We start from the raw sequence: 16008 nt of genomic DNA on the forward strand, positions 1-16008 counted from the left end.
ATTCTTCATGCTACAGTAGAGGCCTGTTTCCTCTTGTTCTGTTCTTAGTGTAGCTTGGAAGCAGCTAGTCACCATCTCTGAGTTGTCACTTTTCTTATATTTGAAGATCAACCACTCTTCTCTCTCTTCACCACCCTCCCCTCCACCCTCAAACTTCTCTTAGATCAACCATCTTAGTTCCTATAGCTCCGCCCCACTGCTCCTTGAAGTCCCAAGTTTACCTCCCATTGGCTAAATAAGTCTCATCGGCCTTATCTGGACCCTTCAAAATTAGATTCCCTTGGATCGTGCCAAGCTCTCGACTGTTACCTGCCTTGCCATTATGGTGGGACCACCTCTCTCCAGTGAAAGCTCCTTGGAGCCCCTTGATCGATGTCTTTGCCCCTCTCCAAGGTGTAGTCCCCCTTCCCCTGTTTTCTTTCTTTTTTTTTTTTTTTAAATTTTTTTTTCAACGTTTATTTATTTTTGGGACAGAGAGAGACAGAGCATGAACGGGGGAGGGGCAGAGAGAGAGGGAGACACAGAATCGGAAACAGGCTCCAGGCTCTGAGCCATCAGCCCAGAGCCTGACGCGGGGCTCGAACTCCCGGACCGCGAGATCGTGACCTGGCTGAAGTCGGACGCTTAACCGACTGCGCCACCCAGGCACCCCATTCCCCTCTGTTTTCAAGTTGTTTTTCAGCCTGGATAAATATCTGACATTTGCAGCCCAGAAAATTTACCTCAGACTCCAGAAAGGAGTACAGCCTGAAGCTCTGTGCCCCACTGCCTCTGTACAATGAGGAGCATTCATAACTCAGAAGGAAGCCCACAAAGAGAAAAGAAAACCCAGATGACCCTCCCCTTTCTCTTTTCTTTATAGTAAATAATTTACAAAACCAAATTTTCCTCCCCACAGGCTATACTCACTTTATCACCGGTCCCCAGGGCCAGCCTTTACACATTTCCATACTGTCATGGACTATTTTTAGCAAAGGATGACATTAAGTACTAGTTGCCCCGTGTGCTTCAAACTCATCTCTTCCTCTTGTCAGAATATTAGTCCTCCTCTTTTGGACCTGCCAGCTACTCATGGCCTAGAGATATTTCCAAGGGTGTGAGCAGCTACCTAGTGGTATGACTTCAGTGGGTCTTTACTAAGTCCTCTGTTTTAAAATGTCTCATTTGGGGGCACCTGGGTGGTTCAGTCAGTTAAGCATCCGACTTTGGCTCAGGTAATGATCACAGTCTGTGAGTTTGAGCCCCGTGTCGGGCTCTGTGCTGACAGCTCGGAGCCTGGAGCCTGCTTCAGATTCTGTGTCTCCCTCTCTTTCTGCCCCTCCCCTGTTCATGATCTGTCTCTCTCTGTCTCAAAAATAAATAAACATTAAAAAAAAAATTTAAATTAAAAAAAAATAAATAAAAATGTCTCATTTGGCCCGGGTCTGCTCATTAGAATTAGACTGGGTCTGATGATTTCAGTATTAGAGATTTATTTTTTTAACTCAATACCACTTCCTCAGGAAGCCTTGTCTCTCCCTTGTTATATTCTCTGTCAAAAACTCGTTCCTTTTCCCTCTTGGCACTTACTTAGTTTGTAAATACACATCCATTAATGTGTTTGGTTGTTGTCTAGCTCTCCTACTCTGCTGATTATTCTATGATGGCTGTGACCATGTCTCTTGTTGTGAGTTTCCCATTCTATTCCCAGCGCCTAACAGTGAGCCTGGCACATGGAAGGTGTGCAGAAAATACTTGTTGCTGACCAAATATGATCATAAATTTAAATGTGAGTTCTCCAGGGCACTGGTGGGAAAGGGTGTGAGCATGAGTGCCCAGCATACTAGTTGGGGGAGAGGGTCCCAGAAAGCAAGGGCAGAGTGCTGACCATAAGTAGCACTCTCCTTCCCCAGGTGACTTGAAGCTGGTTCCCTTTGCTATCCCTTTCCTATCAGCTTGAGGCTTCCCTCCTTCCTCAGCTTTACCCCAGGGCCTTCTTTGGTAGGGCATCCGGGAAAGAAGGATTTGACCAAGGTGCATATAAGGCTAAAACTAGCAACTTTTTAAGGCTAGCAACTTTTTTCCAAAGACACTTGGGAAAACTATGTATATATTCTCACGGCAGCACCTTGACATGTCCCTGGTTCTGTTACCCACCTCAGAAGGGGCTTGGTGGAGATCAAGGCCGGGGGTGCTGAGATATGAAGCCACACACCCCCCTGGGTCCTCTGGTGCTCACCTTCGACTGTACTCCCAAGCTCAACCCACCTGGTCCCAGTGAGCTTTCTTCAGGCCCTAGAGGCCCTAACCTACCAGGGCTAGCCCAGGTCCCTGAGGAGAGGGTGCTAGGGACCAGCTCACCTAGAGTCAAGGGGAGCAAGGAGAGGAGGGCCAGAGTTGGCCTTCCTCTAGTTCCTGAAGCTTGGAGACTCTGGGTTTCAGTCTAGGAAGAATGGAAAGTGTTCTTGGCTGCTGTCCCCACTCCAGGCCAGCCCCTTCCTACCCACAATCTCCACTGGACTGGCAAGGCTCCCCTCCCCGTCCCAACCAGGGAGCACTGTAGCTGCTTCCCATCATGCCAAAGCCAAACCATTCTTAAGGCCCTGCTGGAAGCCACCGCCATAAAGAGACTCTCCCTTCCTAGTTTGCTTTGGCACCACCCAAGTTCCAGACCTGCAGAACCAGGGCGCAGCAAGTTTAAGGCCTTTCCGTCAAGGAGCAGGAGTCCCTGCTGGGCCTGAGTTGCTCTAGTGGAACTGCTTTGTTCCCCTGAAGGCCTTCGGGACAGCTACTCTACTCCTCTACTCTTAGCTCCCCAGGCTCCATCCTAGCCTTTTCCTCCTTCCAGCTCTTCTTCAGTGCTAGGCAGGGTAAGCACTCAATAAATCCACAGTGGGTGCTCGGTAAAAGTGGGCCCTTGGTCAGTAAATGAACTGATTGACTGAGATGCTTGGTCACTCAGTCCAAGGCCAAATGAGGTGCTGCCATCATTCATTGCTCTGTGTACCTGGGCCGGCCAAGTATGTTGCCTTAAAACAGAGCGGGGCTTTTCTTATTCTTTCCTTGTTGTTGTTTTTGTGTTTGTTATGTTTTGTTTTGTTTGGCTTTGCTTTTACTGCAATGGACTCTAAACTGGAAGGGCAGGGTGATAGGGACAAGCAAAGGGCTCAAAGCCTGGGAGGGCTCTCAAGAAAAGGAAATTCTGCACCTTAACCTCACACTCCCCAACATTGACTAGATTCTGGCTGTGATCTGGGAAACTTCAGGGAGCTCTCCTGAGCCCTGAGATGATGGTCTTGAGTTTGTCTGAGGATTCATGAATCTGAGCTTTGGATACAACATGTCTACTGGTAATTCCCACACCACTTTTCTTTTTACATTGTTTCCCCATTTCTTCCTCTTTTTCTCTAACCAGAGAGCAGTGTCCCCAACTACTCTCAGCCTGTGAGCCACTTACCGGCTGGCAGCACAGTGGGGCAGACTCAGGCAAAGACTGGGGAAGAGCAGAAGAGGAACTATTGGTTTAGTCACAAACTTTGAGCCAATGGAATATTAGATTGATTGGGCTATTCTGTGTTGTAGATAGTCAAATGAGCTTATTAAAGAAATATGTCAGCGAATCTGGTAAGCCTGATTTTGCTGGGGGCTCAGTTGCAGCAAGCTGGTAATGTAATTTTCTGAATAGACCAGGAAGAAAGCTAAGAATCATTGTGAATTCAGGCCAGCCTGGGGACTCTAAGGCTTCACGAAGAATATACTGGGAATTGGCCTTCTTTTAAACAGCTCCTGCAGCTTGTACTAAACCCTTTTCTGCATGGGGTCTCAGAGCAGTCCCTGAACCAACAAGCAGATACAAAAGGAAGAGGGACTTCTAAGACCTGTTCTGGGGCTCCTCCAGATGCACCAGGCTGTCTCTTAAGCAGCATAGGATCAGGTAATAGAAGAAGTCGCCCTCCCTGCCCCCCTCCTGCCCCCGCCGCTGAATGCCCCAAACCACACTAAGCCCACAGCAGCTCACCTGCCTGCTTACATTTGCTGCTGAGTGTGGGGACTCAGGCTGGATCACCTTTGCAACCTGATTGCCTCTGAGAAGACTGCTTGCCTGACACTACAGGGAGAGTAGGCTTTTCCCCTGGAAATATGATTGAGCTCTGTAGACCCCCAGCAGGCTTCTGAATGCCTGGCCTCAGGGAAGCCTGCCACTGAACAAGCAGAAGTTTGATGCCTCAGTAACCTGGTTCTGTTACATAAGGCACTATGGGAGATATGAGTCAGGGCCCTCAGGCTGGCCTAGGCCCAACCTAGTCTGGGAGTGAGGCTACGCAAGGTGAGGGAGGGCGGTTGAGGGGTGGTGTGTATATGTGGAGGAAGCCAGCAAGGAGCCACTGGAACCACTTCTCATCACTTCTCACCCCCTTCTTCCTCAGGGATAGCAGGCGTGGCCAATCAATGGCCTAGACAGCTCTGACAGAAATCCTGGCCAGACCCCTAAGCTGTGAGCAGCTGCTCTACATCTCCCCTGAAGAGAAGACAAGAGGAAGTGGGTTGAATACCCAAGCTTATTTTGTGAGTAAATTCTTCCTTCGAGGAAGGATGAGGAAGTTCCCTGTGGGGCTTTGATCACAGGCAGGGCCCTGATTTTAAGCTGGGCCTATTTGAGGAAAGCGGCTCCCAGGAGAGGAAGGCTGATAGCGTAGCCTGGGGCATCACTGACCAAGCCTGCTTCCAGCTCTTGTTTCTCCTTGGGCTAGTGTCTGCACCATGGGAAGCTTCCCATTCGGTCTCCTGTACTGGATGGCTAGGATCTCACACCTGTTCCCAAAAGGGCAATAGTTACTTTAAGGCAGGGATCTCCAGCTAGAAGGTACAAGTGAATTCGACTTGCCCACTGATAAGATTCCCTGCTGCTTGGATTAGCATTTGGAAAAGTCTGCTTTCTACTCTCACAGACCCCTGTCTTATGCCCACTCCGACTCCTTAGCCCAGATGAATTTCGGCACGGTCGATAGGGGCCTCCATAAGCCCCTGCCAAGACTCCTCATCAAACCTTTTTTTGAGGCTAAGATCTAGCCTTCTGGACTTCATGGGGCTTCCATTAGCCCACAGGGTTCTATGGAGGGCCTGCTCTGCCAAAAGCTGTGGTCTTACAGAAAAGCCCTAATCCTTGTCCCATTATTGCAGGCACTGGGATGGCACGGCATGTCCTGGGCCGTTACCATGGCTTCATCTAAAAGGGAAATTTTGTCTTTTTGACCCCTGTGGTCCTGGAATGCCTTCCCTTGAGCGCACTGAGCACACAGAGTGCCCCACCAAATGTGCCCAAGCTTTAGTCCCACTTGGCACGTTGGCTTCTCTGGAGCTCAAGAGTCTATTTTGCACGACACCGACCAATTTATTATGTAAACTCAGCCACCCATGACAAATTATGGCTTTGTAGTTATCTTGAGAGATGCCTTAAATAAGAGGAGAAAGTTCAGGTAGGAGCAGCATCGCGATGAGCAAACACAGTTCAACGGCCACCGCCAGGTGCAGACAAGGCTGGCCTCACTCCTCTCACCTGGCCCCACAAGGTCGGGGGCAAGTACTGGCCAGACACATCCATCTCCATTTATCCAGACTCCCTGGCCTTCAGGACCTGTTCTGGAAAGGAACCAACACTCTACCTGGAATCGAGAGCTTGTTAGTTTATCTGGATGTGCAAATATAAGCAGGAGTATTAACCTTGCTTCCTCTTCCTCTTCTCTTCAGGCAGGGAGGAAAAATAAGGTCACCCTGGAAGAGTTATTTTCTGAGGGGTGGGCTCACTCACATGGGTCCATTCCTGGCAAACTGGAGGCGTAGGTGAAATTCGTGCTCTGTTCTTACCATTTGTCTTTATGAGCACAAACCTTCCACCTTCACCTCTTCAGCTCTCATGCTACCCAGAGCCCTGGGCTGCAGCAAACCTTCTGTGGACTCCAGCCTTGTCTCCCTACCTCTCTTCTCCAAACTTGGCTTTCCCATGCTTCACTCCCATAGAGCCTTCCTTCCAGTCAGTTGCCTCCCTCAAAGAAGGTCTGGTAAATAAATCCACACAAAGAAGTCAATGATAATTAATGATGTCACATGTGACTCTTTTAAAAGGTATGGTAGACCCTGGCCATTTATGAAAGGGACACACTAATTCACGAGCATCCCGAGACCGTATGATTTTCCCTATAAAGCTTCTATGTCCATCACTTCATTAAACTTTTTTTAAAAGAATTTTTTTTTATTTTTGTTAATATGGAAGAAATGTTAACAGTAAAACTGGTGAACCTAGGGTACATGTACTGAATTACTGGAGGCTTTTTTCATTTTATTTTCTTGCTAAATACACTTAAATTAAGCTTTACTGAGAGATAGTAAAGTACAAGGGTTACTTTGAAGTGATGCTCTAACCCATTTTGTTTGCTAATGTATGTGGAAGTAGCTTAGTCGGCCCTGGTGCTATAATAAAATACTATAGACTGGGTGGCCTCAACCATAGGCAGTGATTTCTCATAGTTAAAAGTTGGAGGTCCAAATTCAAGATACTAGCCAGCTGGATCCTGGTGAGAGCTCTCTTCTGCTGATAGCCACTTTTTCACTGTGTCTTCATCTAGTCAAGAGAGAACTGTGGAGTCTCTTCCTTTCCTTAGAAGGACCTTGATGCCATTGGGAGAGCCCCACTCTCATGAAGCCACTTTTAGCTAAACCTATTTCACAGAGGCCACATCTCCAACCACTGTCACATTGGGAGTTAAATTTGGGAGGACACAATACAGGCCATAGCAGTCAGGTCTCAAATCGTTAGTCTTCTGTAATTCATTTTGTGCTTATAGGCTAGAATACAGAAAAAAGAAAAAACTTGAACTTTTCCATACTCCTTTCTTTAGAAAGGATAACAAGCTGCTGAAGCCTTGCCCACTTTTCTCTTTCCTTTTTTTCTTTTTTTTTTTTCTGGATGTCCATTTGGTGACAGGATTTGGACATGAGTACGTATCGGCCAGAGGACTCATCAAGGTGGGAAATGGCTGTGTTTTTCTTTTTCTTTTTTTTTACTTTTCTTTTTTTATTTCTTTAATTTCATTTTTTATTTTTTTAAATTTACATCCAAATTAGCATATAGTGCAACAATGATTTCAGGAGTAGATTCCTTAGTGCCCCTTACCCATTTATCCCATAGCCCCTCCCACAACCCCTCCCGTAACCCTCAGTCTGTTCTCCATATTTATGAGTCTCTTCTGTTTTGTCCCCCTCCCTGTTTTTATATTATTTTTGTTTCCCTTCCTTTATGTTCATCTGTTTTGTCTCTTAAAGTCCTCATATGAGTGAAGTCATATGATTTTTGTCTTTCTCTGACTAATTTCACTTAGCATAATAGCCTCCAGTTCCATCCACATAGTTGCAAATGGCAAGATTTCATTCTTTTTGATTGCCGAGTAATACTCCATTGTGTGTGTGTGTGTGTGTGTGTGTGTGTATATATATATATACACACACAATATACAATATACACAATATACAATATATATATATATTATATATATTACTAATAATATTATATATTACTAATTACTAATTATATTACTAATTATATATTAATTACTAATTAATTAGTATTAATTACTAATTATATATTACTAATTACTAATTAGTAATACTATATATTACTAATAATATTATATATTATATATATATTATTATAAAAAGAAGATATATCCACATCTTCTTTATCCATTCATCCATCGATGGACATTTGGGCTCTTTCCATACTTTGGCTATTGTTGATAGTGCGCTATAAACATGGGGGTGCATGTGTCCCTTTGAAACAGCACACCTGTATCCCTTGGATAAATGCCTAGTAGTGCAATTGCTGGGTCACAGGGTAGTTCTATTTTTAGTTTTTTGAGAAACTTCCGTACTGTTTTCCAGAGTGGCTGCACCAGCTTGCATTCCCAACTTCATTAAACTTTTTAGCTTTCTTTTCATGGTGTTCACTAGCAGCTGACTCAGGAAGGGGGTGTTGTCCCCAAAGAAACAGATGTTTCCTCATTTCATAGAATCACTACATTTGTCTGGACTCTGAGGAGAGGACCTGGGCAATCCCACTTCTATGTGTCTAGACCCCAAAGAATTGAAAAAAAGGGACTCAAAAAGATACCCATAGGGGCACCTGGATGGGTCAGTCGGTTAAGCTTCTGACTCTTCATTTCAGCTCAGGTCATGATCTCACTGTCATGAGATCAAGTCCTGTGTCAGGCTCTGTGCTGGGCATGGAACTTGCTTAAGATTCTCTCTCTCCCTCTCTCTCTCTGCCCCTCCCCTGTGTGTGTGTACTCTCTCTCTAAAAAAAAAAAAAAAGATACCTGCCTACCCATGTTACTAGCAGCATATTTCACCATAGCCAACAGGTGGAGGCAATCCAAATGTCTGTGGACAGATGAATGGTTAAACAAAATGTAGTTTACCCACACAATGGAATATTATTCAGTCATTAAGAAGGAATGAAGTACTGTTACATGCCACCACATGGGTGAACCTTGAAAACATCATGCTAAGTGAAAGAAGCTGGACACAAAAAGCCACATGTTGTATGAGTCTACTTATGTAAAATATCTAGAGCAGGCAAATTCACAGAGACAGAAAGTAGAAGAGAAGTGACCAGGGGCTGAGGGGAGGAGAGAATGGGGAGTTATTGTTTAATAGGTATGGAGTTTCTGTTTGGGATGATCACAAAATTCAGGAAATGGATAGCAGTGATGGTTGCACAACATTGTGAATGCCTTTAATGCCACTGAATTGTATACTTAAAAATGGTTCTAATGTCACTGAATTGTATACTTAAAAATGCTTAAAATGGCAAATGTTATGTTACATAAATCTTACTGTAATATATGTATATACTACTTACATACTTTATATACATACATAAAATGCACACACATCATATATACATATGACATATGCATGTCATATACATACACCGGCGAAAGCCTCTTAGCACATGGAATTCACATCTGTGCCTCAAGAAAAAGACAATTACTTACATGTTGAGATTCTCATGAGGCATCCAAACTATAAATGTTAAGTTTGCAAATGCATTTGCATTTTTAACAGGGAATGTGCCTTAATCCAATAGTGCCTATTCTTTGTCAGACCACTAGGCACTCAGGAAATAGTTATTTTAAATAACCTTGGGCTAGGGAAGGACTTTCGAAGCTTGATACCAAAGGCAAAAAATCACAAAAGGCAAAGAATGACAGGCTTAACCACAGGGAAACCCAAAACTCTCCATAGCAAAAAAAAAAAAAAAAAAAAAAGAAAAAAAAAAAAGAAAAAAACAAAACAAAACAAAACAAAACAAAACAAAAAACCCACCAAAAACAAAAAACCTCCATCCTCGAAATCAAATGGCAAATTAGTTGACAAAGGGTTACAATCTCTAATTCAGGGTTTCTCACGGTGTGGTTCTGCATACCACTGGTGCCACGGGAGAGGGGTTCGGTTTTAGATGGTACACAGTCATAGAACTGAATTTTAGAGTATGAATTTGGACATGACAGCAGACAGGCAGGGGAGTCATTTTGCCCCTCAAATCACACCATGTCAGTGGCTACGCCCTCAGAAGTCAAAACCAGGAATATACACTTATGAAATCATTAGTTCTAAGACCTACTTAGAGAAGCACAAATAATTTTTATGCAAATTTTTCTTGAAAACCTGCTCTCTGAATCTCCATCTTTCCCCTTACTGCTATATATCAACTCAATAGGGAAAGTGAAATAAATTAGCACACACAAAGCCATTCAAAATTTTTGCTCTTTATTACTTTCTAAGCATCTGAGTGTGGGAACTAGTTGTTGCCAGGTAGAAGCTTAAAGGTAGACTCCTAGGACTTTTAGAGCTGGAAGCAAACTCAGATTCAGAGTGTCTCAGACCACACTGGGCAAGTGTGCTTGGGGACCAAAGGCAGAACAGCCATTAAGAAGTTTTGAATAAATTCTTAGAAATAATATTTCAGGTTATAACAACAGCAATAACAGACTATGGCAAAAGCTCTCACACCAGCTTGCCACACCTTACCAATCAGTTAAGGCCCCTTGAATTTCAACTTTCCAAGGTTTTTTTCATAGGCTACATTTATTTTATTTTGTTTTGTTTACAATTTTTTTAATGTTTATTTATTTTTGAGAGAGAGAGACACACACACACAGAGTATGAGCAGGGGAGGGGCAAAGAGAGAGGGAGACACAGAATCCTAAGCAGGTTCAGGCTCCAAACTGTCAGCACAGAGCCCAACTCGGGACTTGAACTCATGAACTGTGAGATCATGACCTGAGCCGAAGTCAGATGCTCAACTTACTGAGCCACCCAGGAGCCCCTATTTACGTTTTTTTTACTTACATTTTTTTAAAGTAGGCTCCACACCCAACAACGTAAGGCTTGAATGCATAACCCTGAGATCAAGAGTCACCTCTATGGATTGAGCCAGCCAGGCGTCCCTCATAGGCTATATTTAAATTGGAAATTTTAGCTGCTTATCCAGTATGTTCTATCTGCCTCCTTAGTTCTCCAGTCTTAGAAGCATATTCAAATGGTAAGGCAGAGTCCCTTAATAAAAGGGTGACTGACCATCCCAGTTTCCCTGGGACTATCCCAGTTTGAGCGTTGAAAGTCTTGTTTCCTCACATTGGAGGGTTTGTCACCCTACCTAGTAAGGACATTTTAACCACTTGATTAGTTTCTGGGCTAATATTTACCTCTGCTTAACAATTCTTTCTTTGCAGACAATTCTTTAGTGTCTGATTGATCTTAGGTGGAGTTTTGGGTTTGCTCTTTGTTGTGAGGCATCAGGCAAGTTACTTAATTTTCCCAAGCCTCAATTTCCTTTATTAAAAATCAAGAAGGGTGATAACAGTACCCATTTCATTGGGTTGGTGTAAGTATCAAATGAGATTAGTATATATTGTTGTAAACGCTCCATCAATGTTAGCTATTAATCTATTATAATTGTTAGTTACCTAACACAAGATTGAAGGGATGGTATTTAAAACACATCTTCCCTCACTCAATATTTTTTTCACGTTTATTTATTTATCTTGAGAGAGACAGAGACAGCACGAGTCAGGGAGGGGCAGAGAGAGAGGGAGACAGAGAATCCCAAGCAGGCTCTGCTCTGCCAGCACAGAGCCTGACCCGGCGCTCAAACTCACGAACCATGAGATCATGACCTGAGCTGAAATTCAGTCAGATACTTAACCAACTGAGCCATCCAGGCACCCCCCCCCCCCAATATTTTAGAGGCAACTTCACATACCAACAAGCTGCATGCCTGTTACCACTCATTCGTAGGTATATACACAGCACGGTCCACTGGAACTACCAGGCTATGAGAGTTAATGCATGTGGCTCAAACAACAACAGAAATCCCACTTAAATATTAGTAAGTATTTTTCCAAAGACTAGGTTAAAATTGTAAAATCTTTACATAAGACCACACCAATAATTAAGCAGTCATCTGACAAAAAAACAACAGCAACATAACAACACAACAGTTATGGGCACTGGCTATACAGGAAGCCAAGGGAAAACCAAGTGAGTGTAAAATGCATCCCTGCCCTCATATTGCTTACACCCTTGTGTTCCAAGGATACCAAGAGCTAAGCCCAGGAGCCAGGGACAGATCAAAGCAGACAAACCAGATAGAAATGAAGAATGTACCCTGCCCTTCCTCCCTAGAATATAGGGGCCCTTGCAGCAGGACAGTAGGCTGCAGAAGAGGCAGGAGAGTCTCTCTCCCAGGAGAAGAGGCAGGCTTGAAAGTAGACAAATTAAAAGAAAAAAGACACCCAAGCAGGAATTTGAGATATCAAATCATTAAATGGAATAGAAGTAAAAATGATGGCATTTGAAACATTAAATCATTAAATGGAACAGAAGTAAAAAGTATGGCTGAGTTTTGAAGACAGAAACCCTGGAATAAATGAAGTAAGAAAAGACAAAATTTTCACTTTGGAGAAGGCTGGCCAGCTCAGATACGGGAGAAGTCCCATGACCGACAATAATGGTCTCCTACTCTGCTAAGGAGCATGTCATTCTGGGCAAAAGCTAAACCAAACTCAGAATCTCCAATTTCTGAGGTCCCAGGAAAGGTCAAGGAAAATGAGATAATGCTTTGTCCTGCTGGAACTATAGGGTTATTACCACAGGACCAGGTCACTCCCCAGCCTCACCGAAGCCAGAGGGCTTGCTGGTTTGCTACTCAGCTGTTTGGGACACTGAGTTGCTCTGATTCCAGGAGGCAGGGTACTCAGGTACACCTTCTTAACAATTCACCCTGCTCCCTCCACCCATACCCCCAACCCATAGTATTTCCAGGCTTTGCCAAGAACCAAGAGTCAACAGACAGGTGTCAATGGAGTAGGTGACAAAGGAGGTTTTTCCATTCAAGAAACCCAGATAACCAGAAAGCATCCCAAGGTATGGCACAATCCAACATTTTGATCTCAGGCTCTCAGCCTCATACCTCATGCACATAGGTCCGACCTCTTAGGCCCTGAACCTAGGAACCAGAGCTGAGGAAGCTTTCCCTCTTATACTTCAGCAATGCCATTTTGGGGCAGTTTCTCTCCCGGTTGAAATAGTACAAATGCTATAGGCCCTCTTTCCAGGTGTTTCTGCCACCCCTCCCCCCCCCCACCAATTTCCTACAGAGCGGAGGGCTTTAGCTCCGCAGGGATGCAGAGTCTGTCTGTGGTGTGAATACACTTGTAGTAATCTTTGGCCAGAAATGGAAGATTCCCTCGAAACCTGTTCCACATGTGGCCTGGTTTCTTCGAGACAATGAGATAAATTGATGCGTAATGTGAAACAATAAATGAGAAAGTGCATTGAAGGCATGGAAAATGCCTGAGAAATACAACTTGTTATGATAATGCTTAGCGAAGTCAGCAGCCCTGCTTGTCCCCTCCTGGAATTTCTGGGCTGAGGAGGCAAACCTGGTCCTTAGTAGCATCAAGTGAGGGCAGTTCCTACCAATCTTAATTGCTTATAAAATTTCCTATGTGTGCTTCACTGAAAAGCCGCCCAATGATTCAAATATTCTGTGGATGCTCAAAATCGCTTATTACCTTGTCTCAACACACCACCTGCCCATGACCTGGAATCTCAGAACTACAAGGAACCTTAAGAGGCCAGAGTGATCAGGGAACTTGCTCAGGTTCACACACCGAAGTAGAGCCACAATTTGTACCATAACCCAGGTCTATCTCAGCGGGGTTCTCTTTCTCTTAATATAACCTTTGTTGTTGAGAGAATAAGATCCACCCCTATACACACGCACTAACACACACACACACACACACACACACACACACACACACACACTAGTGTCCCATCCCAATGGTTCTAAGAACACCAGACCTAAGGCTGGGTTTCCTGCTTCCCCTGACTCAAAATTGCCTCAGTTGTCTCCCCGCTAAAGACTGACTCTTACCAGAGTGTCTCAGACTGGATGGAGGGCAGAAGCCACCTTATATCTTCCTATTATGTTTCTCCCCTCTCCCTCTTTCCTTGCCCTTCAGCAGGATTTCTAGAAAGTATGACCCACACTCCTACACAGGCCTGGGAAGATATGGGTTCATCCACCCACCGGTCCTAGGATGCTCTCTGGGGCTGCTTTTGCCCATCATTGGAAATTGAAGTCTGTAATCCATGGAGGAGGTGGGGGTACCCCCATCCAGAGTCTCAAAAAATTCTCACACATCTTTAATTTTTCTTGTTCTCCACCCTCTCCCCACACCAGCACAAGGCTTAATTTGTCTTGACATTTTGCTTACCCTCGCGGTCAGCCAGGGCCACTTGGTAATTTAAAAGCCCTTGCAATTTCAATCTGAGTTTGCATATTTTTTTTAAATTTTTTTTAACATTTATTTATTTTTGAGACAGAGAGAGACAGAGCATGAATGGGGGAGGGTCAGAGAGAGGGAGACACAGAATCTGAAACAGGCTCCAGGCTCTGAGCTGTCAGCACAGAGCCCGACGCAGGGCTCGAACTCACGGAGTGCGAGATCATGACCTGAGGTGAAGTCGGCCGCTTAACCGACTGAGCCACCCAGGTGCCCCTGAGTTTGCATATTTTGAGAAGGGTAGAACTCAGATCCCAAGAGCATCCCTCGGCAGAATCTCCAAAGTGGCAGTGGAAATGTATGCATTTGAGGATGGGTGCTGCCAGTTACCCCCAACTTATCTAGGGCTCTGTCCACCTTCTGGACTGCAGCATTTCCCTGGGAAAGTCTCCTGCGGGCACCTTTCAAGATCGGGCTCCCACCTGCAGGGCCTGCCCTCAGCCCCACGGGACTCCAGGTAGCATCAGCGACAAGTCTTATGGCCCGCCCCTTGTGAACTTCCCGGTTGCGCCTTCTGTCAGAGGTGAGGGTCCGGCAGAGGCTGGCGCTGGCCCGGCCCGCGTGCCCATCTGTATGCCCAGTCACCCACCTGTGGAAGAAGAGCAGGATGGACAGCATGGTCTGGTCAATGTTGCGGTTGCAGATGCCCTCGTTGATCAGGTAGCAGGGGTCCCGCAGCACGGGCTCTAGCGAATCCTGCCGCATTATGCTGTTGAGCTTGTCGGTGTTGAGGTTCTCGAAGATCAGCTTCTCCTGCAGCTGCCGAAAGTTGTTCACGGTAGGGCTGCCCGGGTTGTTGTTCTCTCCGCTGCTGTCGCTCTGGAGCCCGCTCCTGTGGGCCAGGTCCAGACAGCAGTTACAGCAGTCGAGACCGACAGGTGAGCGGCAGTCGGTCTTGGACTGGGCCATCTTCTCAGACTCGGGGGCCGCTTGGCCTGCGAGGTCAGGGTCGGCTGGCAGGTGCGCGCCCGCCGGGCTGGCCTGAGGGGACTCCAGGGTGTATGGAAAACACAAGCTGCGAGAAGAGTTGGAAATTAGCACCTAAAGCCAGCCACCCTCGGCTGGGCCCCCTCCTGGCTGTGCCGCTCCGGGTGCGAATAGAAACAGCTGGACAAACAGCTCTGAGCGGATCCTTGGGCTCACTTCCTCCTCTTCTTCCTCCTCTTCCTCCTCCTCCTCCTCCTCTTCCCCTCCCCCTCTGCCCTCCCCCTAGGTGCCACCCGCGGCCCTAGCACAGTCCCAAGTTTCCAAAGTGTGAGCGGGGCTCGGCGGACCTGTGGCAGCAGGAAGGGCGGGCGGCAGGGCAGAGGGAGAGCCAGGGCGCGCCCTCGCTCCCTCCCTCCTTCGCTCCCTCCCTCCTCGGCTCGCTGGCTCTCCCGCTCACGGGCTCCCCTGGGCTGTGCCGGCTGAGCGGTGGCAGGAGCCGAGAGCGAGTGACCCAGTGAGCCGGCGAGCGAGTGAGCGAGCCTCACGCCCAGGAGTCAGCAAGGGGCTGTGACAGCATGTAAATTACCCCGCGGGGCGGGGGGTTGGGGGGCGGCGGAAAACCCTCGGCCGCCGCGGCCGGCTGGCTTCTGCCCCCAATCCCCTGCCCCCGCCCCCCTCCCCCCCGCACCCTAGGGCCCTCTCACCCTCGCACCCACACGGCCGCCCGCACCCTCGCCCGCGCTGCCGGGAGCCGGGCCCGGCTCTCCCCACCCCGTCCGCGCGCCCGGCGCCTGGGCTCGAGCTCTCTCGCGGGTCAGGGCGCATCCTCCGTTAAGAAATGTACTAGCGATCTCTGGTCTCCAGAGCTCCGCGGGAGGGCAGACGTTCCGCGTCCCACCGAGGACGGGTCCCCCTGCAGGAGAGACGCCGCCGCTCCCCGCGAGCCCGCCTCGTGGCCGCCTTCAACCGCCGCCCCCAACAAGCCTGTTTCTGGCGGGGGTGGGTGGGGGCTGCAAAGAGAGCGATTGCCCCCACAGAGAGTCCGAAGTGCCAGGCACGCTCTACCGAGTGCCCAGTGAAAGCCTTTGAACGACACTCACAGAAGCGCGCTCAAATTCGCCTCGGTTTCTGTCCCCTTCTTCTCACTTCTCTTCCCCTCTTTCCCCCACTGGCTCTCTCCTCTTTTCCCTGA

The 16008-nt window shown here is 46.8% G+C and overlaps 1 protein-coding gene across 2 annotated transcripts in view; it reads right to left on the bottom strand.

The window, feature by feature from the left end:
- The window catches only part of TSC22D3 (TSC22 domain family member 3), a 63657-nt gene that overhangs the window by 47148 nt on the left and 501 nt on the right, over window positions 1-16008 (bottom strand). The window contains exons 1-2 of one of the 2 annotated variants that reach the window (XM_011279397.4): window positions 15164-15374; window positions 14479-14904 (exon numbers count right to left, since the gene is read on the bottom strand). In XM_011279397.4, coding sequence (XP_011277699.1) covers window positions 14479-14798 — 320 coding nt within the window. In that variant the 5' untranslated portion in view covers window positions 14799-14904; window positions 15164-15374. Of the gene's footprint in view, window positions 1-14478; window positions 14905-15163; window positions 15375-16008 lie in introns of those variants that run through there. The other variant, XM_023248815.2, reaches the window with a different exon arrangement.

The sequence above is a fragment of the Felis catus genome, chromosome X (assembly GCF_018350175.1).
Source record: "Felis catus isolate Fca126 chromosome X, F.catus_Fca126_mat1.0, whole genome shotgun sequence".
NCBI classification, from domain to species: Eukaryota; Metazoa; Chordata; class Mammalia; order Carnivora; family Felidae; genus Felis; species Felis catus.